The 23,907-nt window shown below is 45.4% G+C and overlaps 1 protein-coding gene across 2 annotated transcripts in view; it reads left to right on the forward strand.

Annotated features, from left to right (window-relative positions):
• Nucleotides 1-3,212: 3,212 nt before the first annotated feature.
• Nucleotides 3,213-23,907, forward strand: part of Slc22a15 (solute carrier family 22 member 15) — a 56,872-nt gene continuing 36,177 nt past the window's right edge. Inside the window, exons 1-2 of one of the 2 annotated variants that reach the window (XR_007977443.1) lie at nt 3,213-3,660; nt 11,416-11,628. Coding sequence is in view for 1 of the 2 variants with exons in the window: in XM_052179628.1 (XP_052035588.1) it covers nt 3,574-3,660; nt 11,416-11,628 (300 nt within the window). In the remaining variant the exon portion in view is untranslated. The remainder of the gene's footprint in view (nt 3,661-11,415; nt 11,629-23,907) is intronic. The other variant, XM_052179628.1, reaches the window with a different exon arrangement.

Below are 23,907 nucleotides of genomic sequence, written 5' to 3' on the forward strand. Positions count from 1 at the left end.
GGGGGGCAGAGGCAGAGGCAGAGGCAGATGAACTCCTGTGAGTTCAAGGATAGCCTAGTCTACATATCAAGTTTCAGGCCACCAAGGGCCAAATAGGAAGACTTGTCTCAAAAACAACAAAACAAAACAAAACCAAACAGACAAAGTAAAGGAACACAAGATAGACTATCAGGTTGAATGGAAAGATAGAGTATAGAGAGAATATCTTGTGTATTGTATGGATGCATCACCTGTCAATTAAAACACTTTGGCCATATAGCTAGGCTCTTCTCTGACTAAATGTAACTTAAGATAACACATTTATTTTAATCTACATTTGCTCAGGTACCATGTGGTGTCTGACTCCTTCCCGGGTGTCACATCTTCCCGGGTGGTTTTTCCACCTGGCTCTATCCCAGAAGTCTTTCTCCTTCCGGGTGTCTCACCTCCTATTTCCTGCCTAAGCCATAGGCCACAGGCTTTTTAATTAATCAATCAGGGATAACTTGGGGGACAAGTTTTCACAGCATCACTTGGCTACTGAGGATCTCCTTTCCCAGAAGCAGCCAGGGCCAGTATTTAGCATTACAATACATATCAACAGACCAAACCTCAACAAGAGAAAATCGAGATGAATGAAAAAAGGAAGTCCTCCTTCCATAAACATCCAAAAGAAACAACAGTAAACAAAAGATAAAAATAAGATGAAGACTATGCAAAGACTTCAAGGGAAGTATTAATAACAAACAAATGATTTAGATTGTCCTCTTGTGAACTTACAAATTTAAAAACAGAATCTAAAAAGAAAATAATTCTGCAAGATGTTGATATACTTATTAAAAACTGATAAAAGCCTTTAGTATGAATGGCAATGATTTTAGTAAGATCACAAGTATGACTTACTAACTTACAGAATGTTCTGAACCCAACAAATGAAAACCATGTGTTACTTTCAACACATGTGGACAGTTTTTCACAATGAATACACTGTAATACAATGATGCTAGGTCCCAGGAAAAGTCAGACAGTTTCAGGATTTAGTATTCTCTTTGTTCACAAAAATGTTCAAATAAATAATAAATTAAAAAATGTTTAAAAGGCACAACTTTTAACTAGAAAGTTAAAAAGAATGCTCAAAAATATAACATTAGTTAAAGAGCAAATTTGCAATACCATGATGTACTTTAAATCAAAATATTGCTTAGGAGAACTTGTAAATAAGAGCAAAATAGTACTTAGAGAATTGTATACCATTTCATATAATCACTCGCTACAAAGGATAACTGTAGCAAAATGGAGTAGGCCAGCTTGCACTCTCAGCCTTCTAGAAGACAAAGGCAGAAAGATCAGGAGTTAAGGATAGCCTTGGCTATATAACAAATTTGAAGCCAACTTGGGGTACAGAGGACTTATTTCAAATAAATCAAAGATGCGTAAGGAGAGACTTGAAAGCTAAGCAAGCTGAACACTGACGCTATCTAGTTAGTAAAAGAATTGCAAAGTAACAAAGCTAAACAAAATATAGGAAAATCCAAAGTCTGTGAACTATAATTTTATATTTAAATATAAAAAATGTGGGGAAAATGCAAAACAAATAATGGATTATTTAATAAATAACAGTGTAACACACACTAAATAATGTGATAATAAAAATAATGAAAAGTGGGGTGTAAATACAGCCAGATCACGATTTAAGAGGGCAAAAGGAGCAAGTTTATTCCCAAAACAGTCGTAAATAAAAACTGAAACATTTTTAGAAAAAAAATTAGTAAAAGTTCTTTAATAAGAAACAAAGCCCTGTGACCTCTCCTCCCTCTTGACACAGAGAGCATTGCCTGCTAGAGAGTTAAATCCAAATGGTTGAAGGGAAGTTTTGCAGCTTTATCCTTGTAGTCTGGCTGCCCTGGATCTCACTCTGTGGAGGAGCCTAGCCTCTGCTTCCCCAGTGCTGGGATCAAAGGTCTCTACTGCCTCTAAGACTGCTGCCACCACCTCTGACTCAAGCACTTCCAAGCCTTATGTGACTACTACACCAGGCCTCTTCAAACCTGCCTTCCAGCCCTCTCATAGTCAACACTGTATCATTTTGTTACAATAATTAAGTAGATGACCCCTAAAGGGCAGTTATAAACTGCAGACATAATTAATGGGGAATTGTAGGAGCACAACAAGGATGCTTGCAAGACAAGGGGACCTCCTGGTCATCCATTATACTCTGCATTATATTCAGGGGATGGTTTGTTTTAATGATCAAATCCTAGCCACAGTTGGGAAGGGAGTTCCCACTCGATCAAGTCAGTGAGGAGCGGGCTAGGATAGGTTGGCCCTGGACATGCTTCTGAGGGATTTTTTGTTAAAAATTGGGTTGTTAGGAAGGCCCACCCTGAATAAGGGTGAGGCCATTTCATGGGTTGGGCCCCAGTGTGAATGCCTGAGGGAGGGAAGTAACTGATCACAGCCTAGCACATCCATCCCTCGCTGCCCGCCGGCTGTTCCTGGCTTTGGATGCTGCTTAAGTTCCCGGTGCCTTCCCAGCAAGGATGGGCTCTGAGAGGAACTGTGAGTCAAACTCTTTCTCCCCTAAGTTTCTTCTGTCACGCCATTATCACACTAACAGAAAACAAAGGTAAACTGAGCAATAGTTTGGATCAGTGGCTCTCAAAGTGACCCATTAACACAGTTCCTCGTGTGCTGGTGACCTCCTAACCATAGAATTAGTTTTGCTATTTCATAACTGTAATTTTGCTGTTACGAATCATAATGTAAATATCTGATACACGACCCTTGTGAAAGGGACTTTGGTCCTGACCCACAGATTGAGAAATGCTGGTTTAGTTACTTGCAATAGTTTAAAAAACAAAAAACGTTTAGGAGTGGGGCCACTAGCACTTGTAATCTGTCCCCACACCTCTCCAGCCCTCTGCCAAACTCTTATTGACAGAGCTTGGCAGCCATGACCCCCTGTCCTTGTCCCTTGTCCGTGGGTCTTGCGGGCACTTCTGAGTGGGTGTCTCGAGGCGCGGAGCTTATATCTGACCCTGGACCTAAAGCAGGACAAAGGAGGAAGCGGACGGATGCCTCCCGGCCCTCTCCTCGGAAGGCTCTAGAGCTCTCAGCGCCCCCGCATTCCACCGCTTTGTGCGAAGGGGCGAACCCCGCGGGACGCGGCGTGGAGCCGCCGGCCCCTCCCGTGAGTCGCCGTGGCCGCCCGCGCCGCACCCACTTCCTCTTTCCCTTCCGCGCGCCAGCCAACCGCTCGCCAAAAAAATTCCTGTCACTTCTGACAGGAAGCGGGGAGGCCGCGCCGGGGCGACCAGCCGCGCATCTCCGCCGCGCCCCGGACCTGGTCGGCTGCAGGGTCCCGCCTGCGCCTGGGCCCCAGCCCCGCCCGGTCCTCCACCACCGGCTCGGCCCAGACCTCTGTCCCCGCCTCGGCCGCCGTCCGCCCGCCCGGTCTCCCCTCCCCGTCCCCGCTGCTCGGCCCTCCGTCCCCGCCCGGCCCAGTCCTCGGTCCCCCCGTTGCCCGGTTTTCGGCCACCGCGCAGCCAGATCCTCCGTCGCGGTGGCGGCCGGGTCCTCAGGCGCGAGCCCGCCATGGAGGTGGAGGAGGCGTTCCAGGCGGTGGGCGAGATGGGCCTCTACCAGATGTACTTGTGCTTCCTGCTGGCCGTGCTGCTGCAGGTGAGTCCCCGGCTCCCCGCGGCCCCCGGGGCGCTCTCGGCTCAGCCTGGCCCCAGGTGTGGCGCGAGAGCGCAGGGCGGGAGGGGTCGGGCGGGCGCCGCGCGGTGGCGGGCCAGCCACTGAGCTCTCCCAGGCTGTCACCTGGAGCCTGGCACTGACGCTTCATCGCCAGAGCTAGTTGAGAGAGGAAAACCATTACCTGGGATTCGCTGCAAAAAATCAAAAGGAGCCTGCACCCTAACTCGTTGGCTCTAAGACCTTGCAGTGTAAGACAGAGACAGCATGGACAATCTGCCCACAAAAGATAGGGTCTAGGACGGCCTCCATCAGCCCTCGCTGAGATTGAGGGGACTTCCTATTAAGGAGACTTTCCTTACACAGAAATTTATTTCTCTCTGATTAAAGTTCTACTTGGTCATTAAGCTCTGAGGCCAACTTTGGTATAGGGAAATACCATCTACCTAGTGTGGTTCATTGTATAGATTTCTCAGGACCCATTTGCACACCTCAACCTAAAATTCTTGATTCTAGGGACCCTTGGGCTCTTCAAGAGGTTCACTTTTGTAATCATAGCACTATGGAAACTGAGGCAGAAGAAGGATGGTTCTTCTTGCAGACAAATTCAAAGCAAGCCTGAGCGCTCCGTCCCTGGGGAGCCCTAACATGTACAAAGGTTTGATCGCTACCACTAGGCCAGAAAACGAAGTTAGCTCCCTGCTCAGGAGGCTTGCATTCCTGGGGTGAGGTGGTCTGTGAAGAGGCAAGCTGACAGCTGAGTTAAGTAGCTCAGGTATTATTCCAAGGGAAGTACTGGCCGGATGAGGTTACAACCAGGGCCCACAAGTTGCTTCAACATTGCGTGATGCTGCAGCAGGAAGAGAGGCCACAAGGTAAAACTTCATCTACTAATTCTCTTTCCCCATTAAAATCTTCAATGGACTTCAGCACCAGGCAGAACAGTGATACTTGGAAACCCTTCTCTTAGCAGAATAAGAATTAGAATAGAGAAATGGAACTGTAGCTGTGATGTCTGGTCTTCACGTTTATTGGTTTCTTTGACAATATGCTGTCTACCCAGGAGTTCCAAGTATATATCCCCTCTCCTGGCAACCCCTCTGGCCACCTCTCTGCTCCACTTCCTGTGGTAACATCTCACTTGCTTAGCCAGGAAGCTGCCAACTTTGAATAAAATCTTGAGTGTGGTACTGAAAAGACCAGGATTCCGGGTCAGGACCTGTGAACTTTCCTGGGCTTTTATGCCTGGGCTTCACTGCCAGCTGGAGATCCAGGGCCTTGTGCTTTTCATACGAGAGCTTTACTGCTGATCTAAGCCTTATTCCCACTCCTCCCATGCGTTTATTAATGGCCGACCTAGTTCCTTGCACTTTGTTAAGGAAGATTTCCAAGCCTGAGATCCTTTTGCTCAGCAATCGTTGGTTGATCTAGGTCACCATTGCCAGGTTTTCAAGTCTCATTGGCAATGGATGGTTGTTTATCTTATAGGCGTGGGCTGTATGTGTTGCCGCGCCCCTTCCTCCACCTGAGTTCCACAGGAAGGCGACTTCATGATGCTATGTGGCTGATAGGACAACTAGCTCTTCTGAAGTCCCTGCAGTGAGGGTCACATCAGAAGCATTACTGAAGACCTTACTGTATCATAGTCTAAGTCCAGCCCATTGCAACAGAAGGGGGCAACCATGAAGAGAAGCCGTCATTCTCGCTGCCTGCATCCTCAATGAAAGAGATGCCTCTGATCATAGACTTAAACATGTGCAAGACGTGAGATGAAGAGCAAGTGAAGGCAGACCCAGATGAAGGAGCAGTTGCAGGCCCAGTGCTGTGCTGCTTCACCTGAGGTAGCCAATACTTGACAGCGAACCTGGAACACCAAAGCACCCACCCCAGCCTTTTCAGCACAAAATAAAAAATAGCAGCCCTTCACCTTCATACCCCTCCCTAGATCTTGCCTGCCATATTTTTTGGAGACCATCTTAGACAAGAATATCCCAGGCTACATTTGATTTTGTAATATTGTGTGCATCTTTGGTAGTTCCATCTGCCGAAGGATAGCTGTACTGGACCCACATGGTAGAAGGAGAGAACCAGATTGTCCCACAACTTGTCCTCTGACTGCCACACCTCACTTGAGCAATAGATAAAAATGTGACAAAATTTTAGAATTAATTTGAATTAATTGATTAATTGAATTAATCAATTGAATTAATTTAGAAGAAACTAGTGAATAAAAGCATATAGGAAATAGACCTAGAGCATCTTTAGGGACATCTCATGGCAGAGTTTGGAAGAAACTGAGTTAGCTCTGGGGTATCTTCATGGTACCCTAAGAAGTGTGCTCTCTGCTCTCCCTCCTGACCGGCTGTTGCTTTTGAGGATTCCTCCTCTTCCTGTTAATTCTCTGCACGCACACAGTCTGACACATACTTTTTCCTGACCATCCTCTCTGTGCTCTTCTTATGAGCTTCTCGTGACTTGAAGGAGAGAAATAGGCAATGAGAAAAGAATTTTCCAGAATCTTAGTAGGATAAAAAACCAAGACACCAGAATCATTGTTTGGTTTGTTTGACTGTTTGTATGCTTATTTTTAAAACAAGGTCTCACTATGTAGCCCTGACTGGCCTCAAGCTCACAGAGATCCTTCTGCCTCTGCTCCCTAAGTGCTGTGATTAAAGGCCTGTGCGGCCACGCCTGGCCCAAAACTGCTGGGTTTGATTATCTTTCTGCCATACCATTGTGGAAGGAATCGGTTTAAACATGCATATGATGTGCTGTTGTCAGTGGTACAGAGGTACCACAGATGGTACATGAAAGTATCGTTCTTTACAGCTCATAGAAAGTTAGAGATTAACATACACATAGTCATGCAAAGTCCCATTTCCCCTAGTGAGTATGCACCCTTGGGAAGGAAGAAGGAAGGAAGGAGACTGAGGTTTGTTGCAGCCTTCAGAAAGATGAGCAGCTGAACTTGAAGCTTAGGTTTAGAGAGAAACCTGAAGGTAATTTTAGATAGAAAACCACATTGCAGAAGCAGAGAATACCTCATACCTCTGCTTCCATGTGTGTTGGATAGGGCTGGAGAGATGGTTCAGGAGTTGAGTCGTTGCTGATCTTCCAGGGAAAAGTTGTATATGTCATTCTGGAATAAGTAAAGAGAGGCTGCTGTGGGTGTTGCAAAGCTTAGGGGAAGGAATTCCTAACAAGAACAATAGCCCAGTCAGAGGAGGGAGATCAGAAAGCACGGTTCCTAGGATCCCATGAAAACAACCTAGAACTCACTCAATTTCTTCCAAACTCCATAGTGTGATGCTCCTGAAGGTGCTGGACCTGAGTTTGATTCCCAGCACCCAATCCGGCAGCTTACAGCTACAGGTAGCCAGTTCCAGAGGTTCCCACACCCTCTTCTGGTCTCCACTGACACCAAGACACACACACACACATACACACACACACACACAGAAATATAAAGTCACAAAGACACACACACACACATACATTACATTACATTAAAACAAAAGAGAGAACCCTGCACCACTTAATCAGGATCTACCTATTTGGGAACCCCTGGTGCATACTGTTCCTATAGTACTGTACAAAGTTGCTGTTCAGTAGAGAAGTATTGCTCTGGACCCTCTGGAGAGGCTAGTCAGATGGGAGTGCATTAGACAGAGGCATGCATTAACACCCGGTTGTACTGCAAGAAGATAGGTCTAGAGAGGAGGAGCGAGTGTGGTAAGTCAGACCTGGGCAGTGAATAGGCCAGTGCAGTCTAGCGAGCAACTGGGTTATAGGAAAACACCGCTGCACCCATTAGTATGTTTTGACCAGAAGAGTTTGTTGAGGAGTTTCAGGAGACAGAGTTGGTGATACAGTGTAGATAGATTAGAGAGAAGAGAGGAGCCAGTCATTTAGAATGTGTGAGTCCCACATTTAAAACCCCTCAAATACATCTTTATCAGTAAGACACCTACTCAGTAACTAGGAGCGCTCACACACTCCAGACCAGGCACGTGGTCTTGCTTTCATGACTAAGGGCTTGCTCACACAGTGTTTCTGGCTGACCAGTTAAACAACCAAATCCTAAACGCATAAAGGACTAATAGTAATGCCAGCAATGAAATCAACTTTGATTTTTGTTCTTTATGTTTCCCTGAAAAAGACCTGTCCATAGAGTTAGGCGACTCTCATCTTGGTTTTGCTGGTACAGGAAACCTTGAATGGTTTGTAATTGTTCTGTATCTTGTTCCAACTCACAAAGGAAACATCAGGCAGCACCGTGACTTCACAGTGCAGGGTTGGGATGGTTTCCCCAGACACAGTATGAAAGCCTATAATGGTGTTACTACAAAATTACTTTAGAAACCTTCACTTTCAGAAACAAATTTTCAATACCCTTGAGTCATTCTTGTAATTTTAATTACACTGGGGCAGGTAGAGATGGGGGTGGGAGGGGAATCCAGCCATCTGGGGCACTTGATCTTCCCTGGAGCCAGAGCCAAAGGAGACAATGATTTATCCAAGACGTTGTTAGTCCCACACAGAAGGAGAATAGAAGGTGGTTTCTCATTGTGGCTTTAAAGTGTATCTGCTGATAGGTGTGATTTCATTAGACAAAAATGTGGGTGCGTGTAGACATGGTAACGGCAGAGAATGAGAGACTACTTTGGTTCTCTAGGGGACAGAGGAGGATGTGAACTGTGTCACGGTCAAACACCACCAAGGAAAAGCACCCCCATGTTTTGAGTGGGAGATACATCCCAGGGGTGGTTGTGTCATCTTTGACTTCATATAACCGTGTAACCCCAGGATATGCCTCTAGGATGGAAGGCCACCATTTCATGGGCTTCGAACTTTACCTCTCTGTGGTGCCCTGTGGCTGCTACCTGCCTACTGTGTCTCCCTGAGGAGTAACAAAAGCATGACCATGGGCTGGCACTGTGTAGAAGAGTTCCATATGTTAGCCTCTCTGTCAGCATGAAACGATGAACATATGTATTAATGTGTGTGTGTCGCATCATGCACACTCATGCTTGTCCATAAAGGGGCCGAGGAGACGTTGTGAGAGGTGGGAGGAGGGAGAGAGGATAAAGAGCAAGAGTTCTTCTTACAGCCGTCTAGGCATGCAGCGAGCTCACACTGCTTCACAAGGCAGATTAACTAGATTCCACCACCCATTCATTGTGAACTGCTTTCTCCAAATTGTAGCATATACCAAGAATGGTGTGAGCATCATGATGAGGCAAACTCCAACAAGAGGACACCCTAGGGCATTTCCTCTTTTATCTGGAATATCGCTTGCAATAGAACAATCCAGATAAAACCATTATGTGCTAACAAGCATTCGACAGAAAGGTAGGCTAGGAATGGCACATAGCTAACATTATAAAAACATGTACTATTATTACTGCTGTCCTTCTTGGTCATTTATTCATCCCTTTGTTGACTGTGGGAGATGCTGGGTTATTTACTTTGGAAGCCCAAAGATGAATCAGACATAACAAATACGCATGAGCAATACTTCCGGGCCATCGGAGAGGAGGCTGAGTTGGTAAGGCAGCAGGTAAATGAAGCGGACTTTGAGAGAATGAGAGCATTCTAACGATGCCATGCGGACAGGAGATGGTGCCTCCAGGGGCAGGAACAGAATGCACAGAAGCAGAAGGGGGCACAGTTAGAGGGAACGTGGCTGGTTTGTTTTGCCTGATGAAAGGCTGTGCTTTGAGTCATCTCCTGCATTCCCTTGGCCCATGTTTTTCATTTCTTTATACCCATCAATTAAATTTCAGCAGATTGTAATCAGAGGGGCAGTTACTAAGTGGATGAAAGTGGCTTCATAATTACAGCTACTGCTAGATGTGTAATGTATTTGTTCTTGTGATTATTAAGGTTTTTATTTTTATAAGCTGATTGCCTCCTCTTCTAAAATGTCCTTAATAGCATGCAAATAAGGTCCAAGAAGTATGCAAGCCTAGGAACAGATTTTCCTTTGCACCTTATAAGAAATCTTGCAGCATATGGACCCATGGTACCTTTGCCCTTCTCCCAGAAGGTCCACAGTCTATAGACTCACAATAGATTGGGACTGCCTTGCATTCGCTTCTGATACATTGAACAAAATGTCACGACTTCTTTCTCTTTCCATAACTAATTCCATCATCTGCTACTGATAAATGGTTGTGTTGTTGGCTCTTCTAGTCATCTGCTTAGCCAAACGCGCCCCTACAGAATGGTGTGGAAAGAGTCCCCAGCTAGAGTTTTTGGTGGACAGTAGAGGACTCTTCTGATAGACTCCCTGTCTTCCTGTGCCTCGTCAGCCCTTATGGAAAGGACTCATGGCCACACGTTGATAGAAACCACATGCTTTGTATCTTTTAGACACTTAGTCTGTTTATTTTAAGACCAAGTTCAAAGTTAACAGGAATCTTATTTCCTTGAAATAAGATCTTCTTAACCTGCAGACTAATTATGTGTTTTCCTAGTGAATTTTAAGTCTGAAATAATCATCCCACAATGAGAGCTAACACAAACAGATGTCCATATCAGTAAAGTCTGATAGGGTTCAACACCCCATAAACCCAACTGTGAGAAGCCACAGATCTAGAGCAATCAGCAGATGGCATATGAAGTGGTGCGTATTTTTTCTTCATTAGTGGACAGTTATAGTCAGAGTAAACAAAGATTAGATACAGCTACAAGTTGCAATCTGAATGTGCCTGAGATTTTTGAAGCTTTCTAAGTCTTATGAGTTGCATGCCACATTTTAAAACAATGTCTTTAGATCATGAATCCAAAGCCAAGAGCCTCCAGGCTCCCAGTAACAGATTTTTTTTTGAGCTGAAAACACTGTGCTGAGAAGAAAATAAGTGGAATATTAATCTTTTAAACCAGAGCCAGCGATGTGGGCCTTACACCAGTGTTAAACAGTATCACACAGAGCCCACAGCATCTGATACAGTGCAGGTAGGGAAGGAAAGCTGTCTAAGGAAGCCCTGAGTGCGTCGTGAGTGCACTGCTGATGGTCCTCTCAGAACATGGGATGCTTTCTCATTTTTCTTTCTTTCTGGCTTCTGGTGTGGCCCATTTCTATAACCCAAAACAAAACAAAACAAAACAAAACACAGAAGAACGAACCAGCCACCCCCACAACACCTCCTTCCCTCCTCTTCTCTCTCTTCCTCCTCCTGTTCTTCTTCCTCCTCTTCCTCTTCCTCCTCTTCTTTGATTATTTATTTTTACTTTATATGTGTTCATGCTTTTGTCTGCATGTATATATGTGTACTACATGCATGCCTAGTGCCTGTGAGTATGGGATTCCCTGGAACTGGAGTTAGGGATGGTTGTGGGTTGCCATGTGGGTGCTGGGAATGAACCCTCGTCCTCGGGAAGAAGAGCCAGGGCTCTTGACTGCTGAGCCATCTCTCCAGCCCTTTCCCCTTTCTCTCTCTTCTTTGTCCTTTTCTTCTTTGTCTTCTTGAGTAAGTTAGCAGGTATTTCAAGCTTTCTTGAACTCACTGTGTAATTGAGGATGACCTTGGACTTCGGATCCTTCTGCCTCGACTTCCTAACGGCTGATACTGTGGAAGTGAGGCAGCATGCATGGTTATGGGTTCTAGGCCAGCACTCCACCAGCTGAGCTGCACCCCTAGCCCAATCACTGTATCTTTCAAGGTTTACAGGCTTCCCAAGTTTTCTACGCTCACGCCCTGTCCGCAGCATTTGATTCTGTATGTTTACTTCCAGCTCTATGTGGCCACAGAAGCCATCCTCATTGCACTAATTGGAGCTACACCAGCATACCACTGGGACATGGCGGAGCTCCTGCCCAACCAGAGCCACAGCAACCAGTCTGTGGGCAAAGGCCAGGCCTTCGGGGACTGGCTTCTGACCGCCAATGGCAGTGAGATCCATAAGCACGTGCATTTCAGCAACAGCTTCACCTCCATCGCCTCCGAGGTAAGCAGGCCACCAAACTAGCCAGGGGACAAAAGGAATCAATTCTGAAGGAGCCTATGGTGACCGTAGAGTCCTTTACAAAGTGAATTACAAGCCATGTTAGCTGAGTAAAGCAAAACTGTGCAAGTGGCCTATCTGTAATCCCTAGAGTTTGTTTTAGCCCCATTCTGTATAGAGACACAGGATACCTTGGTTGCACAGGATAAAGGACAGATGTTTTCCCCAGTGTTAAGCACCCTACTCTGTGGGCCCGCTGCTGACCAAGAGACTCTGGTGCTGCAGAGCCAACCAGAGATGAAGCAGCTAAAAGCCATCTACTGAGGGCAGCATTAAAAAATCATGCTTTGGTCATCTTTGCATATCTGTGGCCCAGAAGCAACAATGGTAACTGCCCACCACTAGCCTCGTAATGAGGTAAATAGCATCACTGATTGTTTGCCCTAGATCAGGCATTGTGACATTTTATAGGTTTGTCTTATTCGCTCAGAGTAACTTTCTGGGGGTGGGGGTTGGCTGTTTTCTGGGGTGTGGATAGGCTGTTTTCTGGGGTGGGATAGGCTGTTTTCTGGGGTGGGGGTTGCCTGGGTTTTTATTTGACTGATGGAGAAACTGAGACTCTGAGGTCAAGCTTAACTCATAATGACAGTGTTGGTATTTGAACCTAGATTTGTCTTAACTTGGAAGCTGTGTTCTTCATTCTACTTCCAAGAAAGAACATTCTGTCTGTATCTAGACTGGGGTGCACATCTCTGAGGTTCTTTTGGACTGGCAACAGTAGTCTAATATTTTTGCCCTTCTTTGTGAATAATTTCCCAGCTGACAGAGCTGAGAATACAGCTCAGAGATCATATGCTTGCCTCTTGCATATGAGGCCCTAAGTTCTATCTTCGTTGGGGAAGGGGAGAGGTGATGGGAATTAACTGATTTAAACAAAAGGCCAGCCTTTCATTCTGCAGTTTCATTTGTTGCTTCTGCAGCGCTGTTGTTTGTAAATGGTTTTCAGCCATTGTAAAGTTGCACACTCCAGTGTTTTCATACTAAGTAGTCCAGTGTTTGCTGAGAACAGTGACGTTCCCTCATAAAGAGGAGAATTATGACCATCAGTTTGAGAGGATTATCAACTACACCTCAGTTACCAAATTAATAGATTGACACCTAGCTAGAATTCCTGTTCCATCCACATCTGGTCTTGTTACGTGATTAATACCTTCCACAAAAGAATTGTTTTCTCTTCTAAATATGTCAAATCTAATCCAGGATCTTCTATTGTGATTAGTTGTCCTTAGCTCTTCAGGGTCTTGTGACCTTTCACCTTCCTTGTCTTTGTGACTCAGTTTTCAGACAACCCATATTCTTCCCTGTAGGCTTAGATTTTGCAAAACCTACTTTGGTAAGGGATCTTAAATGCTTCAACCTTCCTTAGAGCCCACCAACCAAAACTATGGTAGGAGGAAGATGGCTAATAAATCAGGGGGGAAGTGGACTGTTCAGAAGTAGTTCTTTGGGGCGATTCCAGTTTTCATCGTCAGAAGTCCAGTCCATTAGCACGAATCTGCAGTGGCAGTCCAGTCCATAAATCAGAGCAGTGTCACAATCCAGGAGAAACCTCAAGGCTCTGCCGATTGCCGGGAGTCTGTAGAAGCCTCAGAATATAACCAGAAGTTCTTTGGTGTATTTCTCTTTACGAAGTCATGACAAGTGAAGACAAGCAAAGGGAACCAATACCAGAGTGTCATCCACTGTCTGTTGGGTTAAACTTATACTCTTTCCAAACATCATGTCTTGTCTCAACTGTCCGCTCCAGAAAAACATCACAAGCGCTTTCACCAGACAGCTTCCAGAGAAACACCATGTGTCTGTTCTCAGCAAAGCATCCTTTCTAAGGTCTGCTTCACCAAAGCATCCTCCATGAGACAGTTTCCAGGAAAAGGTCACATGACACAACTGAGTCTCCAAAGAAACCAGAAATTCCTACTTCACCTCTCCTTTCTAAACACTGAAATATTTTCTATGTTGGGTTAGTCTGATGTGTCCTGTCTCAGGCCAGGTATCTCCGCTTTAATGATAGTGGTGTCATGTCTTCCAGGCATCATCTGAGTTCCCCCATTCCACAAACAGTTACTGCTGTTTCATTTTTAATAAATGAGAAGTCTAGGGGACTGACTTTCAGATATAGTCACCGTTGATTACCAGATCTCCATGCACAGCTTAGCGGCCCATGATTCTTGTGTGAGTCAGTATAGGTGATGCTCATAGTGGCCAAATTAAGATTATGTCTTAATTCAGCACACCCTGCACATGAGAGGCCTGGAGCCTGCTTCCCTCTGTAAGGTGTCGTCTTTTTTCTTTTCCCCATGTGGCTGTATATTTGATTTATAGTGATTTATAGATTATTACAGCCCTTAATTATTTTGCTATCTAAATTATCCCCTAGTTTACCAATGGAGTGGCCTTTTTATTTTTAATTGAAAATTTAATTGAAAATAACTGTGAATGTACATGCAGTCACAAGAAATAATACAGAAGATTCCATATTACCCTGTGCCCAGTCTTCCCATCAATAACATCTCCCCAAACCATTCTATGACATCTCAGCTGATGACAGCTAACTGCTGCCATTGCTGTGGCTTCTCTTGCTGCCTTTAGAGTAGTCCTGCTTCTCTCTGTTGCTTGCCCTCCCAGAGTTTCTCCTGACCACAGATACTTTCTCCTATACTTCTATGTTTAGGAGATGTCACTTAAAAGACCTGAATCTTATAGCTGGAGACTTTTGTGGTTCATTTTTTTTCACTCAGCATAATTCTCTGCTGACTGACTAGCCTAGGATTATATTATTGTAGCTGTTAATAACCTTGGGGTGATTTGGGTTGATTCTTCTTGCTTGATTGTTTTCCAAATTATTGTATTATTTCATTTCTTTTCCATTTGCATATAAGTTTTACATAGTAAAGCTACACATAATGATTTTGTCTGTATAAATATTTAGGGGATTTTTTTTTCTTATTCAGAGTTGTCTTTAGCTTGTATATGAGTCTACTGGAATCTTTACCAGGCACAACTTTGTTGCCGAATGGTTCTGGGCTTCGCCAATCACAAGCCTGAGTGAGAACAGCTGCAGCTTGGGTAGGGTTCCCTGAGGCTTGCCATGACTGAATCAAAGTCTTTCTAAGCAGGTATAATTTTGATCGGTCACAACTTGAACAAGGCCTCTTGAAGGGCCGTAGCTTCAGCATCCACTGTGGTTGCAATTCTTTCTAGCTGGAAAGTTCCAAGCAGTAGGGTTGTCATGATGCTGGTCTGGCCGGGTGTCCGTAAGTGACTGCTTCACTGGAAGTCTCAAGCTCAAGGGAAACGCTGACAGCATCACCCTAACCAGCTTGGTATATTTGGAAGAAAAGTGAGCACTCTTGGGTACTTACAGGGACATGAACATTAACAGTGCTTGGCCGTGCCTACCTGGCACTCACCCAGTACTGTCATGGAAGCTTGGGTCCTTCTGTCTGTCTCACTTTTGACCTGCTGGCTTCTAGTCTTAAACATGAGGCTGGAGAAACTGGGGAGGGCTCCACTGTGCCATGTCTTGAGATCTGGGGTCCCTAGATGGATTTTTTTTCTACTTTTCAGAGTCATCTTGTGTTTGTTTCATGTGTAATATTCAGTGTGTTTGAGGGAGAATAGGAAATATGTTTCTTCCTTGCCTTGTGCCTCTGCTCTTAGAAAGCAGAAATCCTCCTGGGTCATTTTGATTTTTAGAAGTACTTGAGACACCTTTGTTGAGGGATAGGGATATGGCCTAATAATAGAACTGTTAGCTAACATGCCAAGTGTTGGAGAGAGGAAGAAAAGGGGCAGGAATAGAGGGAGAGTGTCTGTCTGTCTGTCTATGTGTCTGTGTGTCTTTGGCCTAATACATCAAAGGTTATCTTTCAGCTCCATGTCCAAGCTGTGGTATTAGTCATCTTTCTAGAAAAGTCTGATTCTATTTAGTCTCCCCTAGGACTGTGAAATGGGTAAGAGCTGTAGATGTGTTCTTTAACAAGTCAATTCTCACACTATAATTCAAGTGAGTCTTAGACCAAAGTCTGCTCCACATGTAAACTCTTCTAACCTAATTATCACCAGTATTTTAGCTCACAGTAACCTTTCTTGCAGGCTTGAGGATCCTGACTTTTTCCTTCTCAGAGGTATCCAGAACATTGTTCTCCCCTCCCAGTAGCATCAGACAAGAGACGATTCCAGAATTCAGACAGTTCAGGACTGAAATGGGATCACCCCAGTAGGTAAAGACTGCAGGCCACACTGCTTATCTCAGAAGCTGCTGCATTCGAAGTGTAGGGAACATCGTCCAAATACACTGAGCTAGTCTGTGTATTCTGAATTCCATTCGGTTCCCTGGCAATAGCCCTTTCTTCTTTAATTTTCTTGTGTTACTAGGGATTGAGTCTAGAGCCTTGCATATACTAAGCAAGTGTTCTATCACAGCTGTCTTCATATCTTTCTTTTTACTTTTTATTTTGAGACAGGATCTCACTAGATTTCCCTGCCCATTCTTAAACTCACTCTAGTCCAGGCTGGCTACTGCTTCAGCCTTCCAAGCAGTTGGAATTATAGGCCAGTGAAAACTAGGCCTCAGTGAAACTTGTGTAGACTATGCCATGGAATCCATTAAATACTTTTAATTTAGGTAATAGAGCAGCACTGTGCTTCAGCACCGCAGGCATACAACCTATAGTAGTCTTATTAAGTGAAGTCAATACTATTGAAATGAATAATTAGAAGCCCTTCTATGACTGCAAGGGCTTTTTTTTAAACTGTGTTCACTGAGCAACTACTACTTGCCTCATGATTGAAAGGACTCCCTCCACAGTAGGAGGGAGAGCTATTAGACCCTACACTTCAGAGCAGCAGGACTAGGCCATCTGTCTTACCATAGCCTGTGCTGATACTCTGGAGGCTCACAGCAAACAGTGCTCCATGACTGAGAATAGACAGAAGGGGAGTTATCAAGTGGGAGCTCAGAGAGCTACCTCCATGGAGACAGAGGTGGTTGGTGACGGAGAAACGGAATTAAGTGGCTTCTCCAGCAAGTGGATCCCTGAGAGCAAATAACCAAAGGTCTCAGAAGGGCCTTGTCCTCACATTACCTGTGACTGTCCCTCTGGAGTGTGTCTGTAAGTCACGCTCTCTCTCACCATCTGTCTGTCAGTGCATCTGTGTCAGCTCCTTCCTCCTCCCCTCCCCTTACTATGTCTCCTCCTGTCTCTGTCATTCTGGCTCCAGTTTTCTCCACCATTGCATTCTCTGAAATGAGCTCCCTATTTCTCTTCCATGCAAAGCTTTCATGTTATAAGTTCTCTGACTTGCTGGGCATGATGGTACGTTCCTTTAATCCTCAATACCACAAGAAAATCAAACAGGAAGGGGCTGCTGGTACTAAGGAGGCAGAGGCAGTTAGATGGCTACAAGTTCAAGACTAGCCTGGTCTACAGAGTAGTTCCAGGCCTGCCAGAGTTGCATACTGAGGCCCGATTTTCTGTTCTCTCCACGGGCTTCTCTGTTTCTGTCTCTCCTCCTCTCCTCCTCTCTGTCCCTTTCTTTCTCTTCCTGCAATTCTGGTCTGTCTCTTTTATTCTCACTTAGATGCCCACATCTGGGTGTATATGCTAGCATTCATCTTGACTATGGGTTTGCAATTACTTTCTTTCTGGGGCAGAAAGGCACATGCTATGTTCCTTTCTTGCCTGAGCATCAATATTCTACCTTCAGAGTTCTTTTGCAGGGAGAAAATTACCCTGCATATAGTGAGCCTACACCCCCAGCATTCCTCTGGTGTGTCTAGACCTGAGGTAGGGGAGGGCTGCTCTGCTGCACAGTTGGGGGAATATAGATGTGTAGCCCCTCTACAGGATGTCTGGAGTCTTGATTATCCATGGAGCATCTCAACTCTTAACCAGTTGCCTCAGACTGAGTAGGTCCATGATGCTTTGCAAGGCTGGCCATGGCCTGACTGCTTTGTTCATTAAGTAGTACAGGTGGCAACACTGTCTCCTACTGGAACAGAAACCCATTTACGCTTGCAGGCCCCTCAGCTGTGGCCAGACAGTTCATTCTTTGCTCCAAGCTTGTAGGGGGAAAGGTGAACCTCCAGAAGGTTTCATGGGTAGAAGAGAAGATGGAGAGGCGGACAATGTGACTGCCTTCCGAGCTCATGGGTAAGAGGCTGTCTACTATAGGCTTTCCATAGCCCAATAGCCTTACTGTGTAATCAACAATGGAATGAGAATGGCCCCCTTAGGCACATATGCTTGGTCCCCGTTGATGGAACTGTTTTGGAAGGGTTAGGAGGTGTGGCCTTATTGGGGAGGTATGTCACTGGAGGATGGGCTTTAAGGTTTCAAAACCTGGTGCTATTCCAAGTTAGCTCTCTTTGCTTCCTGCTTCATGGTCAAGGTGTGAGCTCTCACTCAGCTACTGGCCCAAAGCTACTCTACTTGCCTGCTGCCAGGCTCCCCACCATGGTGGTCATGAGCTCAGCCTCTGAAACTGTAAGCCCTAGATAAACGTTTTCTCCTCTAAGCTACCTTGATTGTCATATCTTATCACAGCAGTACAAAGAGTAGCTAGGACAGATATCAAGGTGTTTGCCCTAAACCATATCCCAGATAAGCTGCTCTCCTGGGATCCAGTGACTCCATATTCTTTCCATTACACAGTGGCTTCCAAACACTTTTCCATATAAACCTTAGTTTTAAAGCATGTCCTAAATAGAGTGTCATATTTAAGATGTTCTAGTTTTATTTTAATATATAGGTGTATGCGTATCTAGTGTGTGTGTGCATGAGTGCAGGCGCCTGCAGAGGCCAGAGGCACTGGGTGCCCTGGAACTTGCGTTACAGGCAGTTGTGAGCTGCGCAGTGTGTCTGGGAATCGAATCCAGGCCCCCAACAGAAGCAGTATGCGTTTTCACTACCGAGGCCATTGATCCAGCCCTATCATATCTAAGAGCGGGGACTTTGCTGTTCCTTGGAGAGAGGTCTAAGCTCACTCTGCCTCCCCTCGCTCCTGAAGCCTTTGCTTGAAAAACACAATCAGTCACTCAGTCTCCTGAGCTGTATATTAACTTCACAGAAGTGGCAAGAAGTAAGGAATGAAAATATGGTGGGGCAGTTTGGTGATAATGCGTTCAAGCAAGGTAACTACGGGGAGAGTGTGGGACACACGCGTCAGACAGACTGAAGAAAAGGAATACCTTCCTGCTGCCACTCACCTGCATGAGGGTGCTTCTTGGAAAAATAGAGACACAAGAATAATGCATTCTTGGAGTGGCCAGAGGACTTGCTCAGTATGCCCTGCTAGTAAAGGGAGGAGCCTGTTCCCTGACTCCTGGGAACCTTCTACTGAGGCACAGAGCAGGCCGGCAAGAAGCAACTGGCTGTGAATGATGTTCCACACTTGCCTTTTCCGAGGAGATATGACTTAGGGTGTTTGTTCTGGACACATGGGGAGCCTGGCTAGCTGTCTTGCACACACAGCCTGTCCTGGACAGTGGGAGAGGCCAGGCTTCTGCCCTGCTTTATTGTTAACCCACGTGAAGGAACGTGCTTCCCAGTACTACAGAAAATACCACAGAGACATTTAATGAACAGAGCTGGGTATGATGGAGCATGCCTGGAACCTCAGAATTTAAGGAGTAGAGAATTATGAGTTTGAAGCCATCCTGGACTGAAGATGAGATCCTGTCACAAAAAGGGGATGGGGATGGGAGGGAAGTGAACAGGAACTGAACAAGCCCTCTGCTCCTCTGCAGGAGGAGCCCAGCAGCGCTGCACTCCTCTCTTCTGGTGGAGATTCGGGAAGACATAACTGGACTCTTCTGCCTTACATTTAAAGCATGGGCTCATTTCTTTTTCTCAGAGTCTTGTTTTACTGGCAGGGTCAGGTCCAGCATTTGCATGTGCCCTATGTGCATTGTCTCCTTGTCCAGAGGATGTGAGCCACGTGTGAGCTCTCAGGCTGCCCTGGCTGGCACCTTCCAGGTCTGTTGCGGTGATTTGATGTGGCTGGTACAGGTGGCTTCCAGCTCCTCCCTGTTGTCTCCAAACCACCATTCGGCCAAGAACTGGCAGCAGCACAGATTAATGGCTGCTGAATAGGGTCAGCCATGGTGGGCAGCACAGGCCGATCGTGCTGGTCAGTGATGGCTGCACACCAAGCCGGCTCCATCTCACTAGCAGCTGAAGTACAGCTCCAAGCCCATCTCCCTCCGCTCCCCTCAGCGCTGATCCGACCTCAGCTCCCCCTTCACACTGAAGCAGTCTGTGGTGTATGCATAGTCCAAGACCTGGCTCTTGTTGGACTTATTTAGTCTAAAAACTGAAGTTTAAAGGAGGTTCGTGGACCAGCATGATGGTGGCTGAGAGAAGGGCACTTGCTGTTAAGCCTGGGGTCCTGAGCTTGATGCCTGCCCCATGTCAGACTAAGAAACCTTGACAAATGCCTGAGGGCACACATTCCCTCAGCCTATTAAATAAATCCAAATAAAATAAAATATGAAGTCCTCTTTACCTGTGTACAGAGATATCAAGATAGTGCTCACAGAACTACCTCCACACTCTAGGATATCATGTTAAAATCCACAGTTTATTGCTTCCACCAACATCCTATTGTACTTGATCTTGAAGAACTGTTTTATGGAGGGCTTGGTAAGGGTGAATAAAAGGTTATGTGATTAACACGGTATTTAATTTTTTAAAAATACTCTAATCTAGCAGTCTTGACTATTCTCAAACGAGTTAATAGTCATTGGGGTGGATTTATGTAGCAAATTGCTGCCTGCTGTATTCAAATTATTCCCTGAGCTCCGACTCCTACAGAAAATACCAAATATCATGGAGACACACAATTATCATGCTTAATTAATGTTTGCAACCAAAAAGCACAAGGTTGGAATCTTTAATATCATTGTGGATATTGAAGAGCTGAAGTTGACTGACTATTATCTTGAGATTAATATATTTTTCCCCAAGCCAGACCCCAGGGTCAGAAGGCAGAGTATTAAAACTATTTGAAAAATTCATTGCAATTAATTGCTGTGGGGCTAATTTTTTTTTAATGTCTTGCTTCCTGACGCCTGTGCTGTGGACTGTTCTCGCCTGCACACTTCACCCATTAAGTGGTGATTCAGAGTGACAACAACATGGAAATGAAGCAAGTTAGTTAATCACCATGAAACTGCTCTGGAAATGCCCAGACCAAGTACGCCCCACTCTCGGGAGCTCTCATTACCTGATCTGTTCCCGGAGTGAGGTTTGCCTTCACAAAGCCATTTGTAATTTTTATGGAGAAGACAAGGGCAAAGAGGTTGGTGATGATGTTTGTGTGGAATTGCTATCAGTAACCACTCAAGGTCCTCTAGGGCCCTCAAGGTCGTTCCTTGGGGTGTTGGGAAACTGCTGTCTGTTCCCACTCCACAGTCTTGGAATATCCATGGGCTAGGAGTTGACATGAAAGTGGTTGCTATAACTTGGATTTCCCAAAGTGTGTCTTCGAGATGCAGGGTGCTGGATCAGTCTTGTTTGCCTGTGTTTAGGTGGGCTGCCGCTGTCTGCCATTGCATTTCTGCCAGGTGGACTGAACCACCATGGGTATGCCCCTATTTCTTGGAAAGCTGAGGTGGTACTTGTGAAATATGCTGGACCCCGGTACAAGTCCATCTTTCAGAGGAGACTCAGCAGCAGGTGAGGGGTGCCATGGCTCTCTGGCCTGCTAGAGTCACTGCCTATCTCACAGATTGATTGATCCACTGTCTGCCCACCCTTGGCACTACTGCTTTTTGTATGATGATGGCTATCGTTCTTTGCAGAAATGCTTGTGTGTTAATGAACACGTGATAAACTTAAAGTGGTTTAGATGTCAGATGGACTATAGAAAAAAGACAGCCCCTCAGACTCCAAATTCCCCTCAGTGGCGCTGAAGGTAAGATGGCCAGTGCTGCATACTAGTAAACTCAAAATGCAAGGCTGGAAGCAGAGGTGCCAAGGTGCACCACAGCACCTGTGGGAATCCTGGCAGTCAGAGGGCAGAGGCAGGAGGAGCCTGTTCAAGGTCAGCCAGACACAGAAACAAATGCCCTCTGTTTGTGAAGATGCCTGAAAGACTGTAGCATTCACTCTTACATACACAATTCAGGGAGTGTTTGATTAGTGTTGGCAGGCACTGTGAGTTAGCACACAGGTTTCAAGTGTGCCCTCAGGAAGCTCAGGGCATCTTTTGAGAGAGGCAGGGGAGGTGTGGCTCACTCTGCATTATGCAGAAGAAAATGTGGGAAGATTTGGCAGGGAGAGGGCCAGTTCTGCTCAGGAGAGTGAGGCTGGGGTGCGAATGTTACAGAGGATGAACAGGAGTTCAGTGATGGAGAGGTTGAGGAGGGGAGGCCTAGCAATGTCCAAAGAAAGGTCTGCTCCCTACAGCACTAGGGCTTCCTGGCACAAATAGAAAAGTTTGCTTACCTTTGAAAGTGATGCCACACCCTCACCTGAGCTCCTGCCAGGCAGGCTCTTAGGTGGGTGGTGCAGTGTTATCACCTGCCCTGGGCCAAGTCAAGGAGAACTAGAGAGGGCCAGGCCTCCCTGGGGGAGGGGATTCCTGTCAAAGCCTGCTGTGCACAGCTCTTTGCTTTCCAGTTACAGCTCCTTTTCAAAAGAGGGCTTTAGCCAGGCAGTGGTGGCACACACCTTTAATCCCAGCACTTGGGAGGCAGAGGCAGGCGGATTTCTGGGATTTCTGAGTTCGAGGCCAGCCTGGTCTACAGAGTGATTCCAGGACAGCCAGGGCTACACAGGAGAAACCTGTCTTGAAAAAAACAAAAAACAACAACAAAAAAGAAAAAGAAACAAACAAACAAAAAAAAAAAACCCAAAACAAAAACAAAACAAAGGAAAAAAAAACAAAGAAAAAAAAGAGGGCTCTCTGTGTTTGAGACCACACCTCTCAACTACTGTTCCATAAAATGTCACCATAAACTAGGAGGATAAACTAGGAGAGAGTGGGTCATTTAGGCCACAAAGGGAACCTGAAGCAGACAGACCTATGACATCCCTGAGCTGCTAAGAGTCAGGCTGCACATACTGTAGTTCTCAATGCTAGTAGAGAGGCCCTTCTGTGCACTGGGGCAGTGGGGGAGGATGGAGCGGCCCCACACTGTGCAGTGTGAAAGGAAAATAATGGCACCTGGTGTCACCTGGAGACCTGAGTGTGGCACACAAGTCAGTGATGCAAACACAGTTTAAAACCAGAAACTTTATTGGGCATTTGTATTTAAGACACACATACCATGGAATGAGGCACAGCCTGGGACTTAAGGCGAACCAAAAAATGGAAAATTACAGTAAAAACCACTGTGGAAGGCAACTTTAAAACACTGTCTTCTTTCTCTCCCAGCAGCCTTCTGCTTCTAAGCACAGAGGCCACATAGCATTCTCCACCACCCGCCCTTCTTACTTTCTAGCAATATTTTAGTCTGTTTCTCTAAGTCGGTGCTTCTCACCTGAGGGTTGTGAGCCTTTTGGAGTTGAATGACCCTTGCACAGGGGTCACCTAAGACCATTGGAAAACACAAATACATCAGAAAACACAGATATACATTACAGTTTTTAACAGTAGCAAAATTACAGTTCTAAAATAGCAACAGAAGTAAATTCATGGTGGGGTCACTACTGTATTAAAGGGTCACAGAATTTAGGAAGGTTGAGAATCGCTGCTCTAAGTTACAAGATCTACTAATTCCTAATTTCCTTCTGATAGTTGCATTTTCCTACATGTTTCCTGAATAGAACACAGGCCAAGGGCTAAAAATAGAAATTCTTTCCCCGGTATGTTGTCATTTCTGTGCGCAGAGTAGCTGTGGGGACAGGAGAAGAAGAATGTGGAAAAGTCTGTTGGTTAATTATCCAGCTGTAAAGTGTACAGCCTGCCTGTTTGACAGCTCTTGATGTCTGTATTTTTTCATTACTTGGCTGCTAACTTTGCGTTTAGAATTACGCCTGAGCATGGAGTCCATTTTAGCGAGTACATTGGTCTTTTTTTTTTTTCAGATGATAATATTTCTGCCATGTCAGAGAAATGATAGATTTGACTTGACATCTCCATAAAGCATGCATTCAAGACATGCTAAAGACACATTTCATGACGTCCTTTAAAACTCATCTGCAAGCTTTTCTTGGTGTTTGATTGCTGTGGTCTATTTCAGTAGTAATTCCTGTTCCCGAACTCAGACCCCGT

The sequence above is a fragment of the Apodemus sylvaticus genome, chromosome 4, assembly GCF_947179515.1.
Source record: "Apodemus sylvaticus chromosome 4, mApoSyl1.1, whole genome shotgun sequence".
Taxonomy (NCBI): Eukaryota; Metazoa; Chordata; class Mammalia; order Rodentia; family Muridae; genus Apodemus; species Apodemus sylvaticus.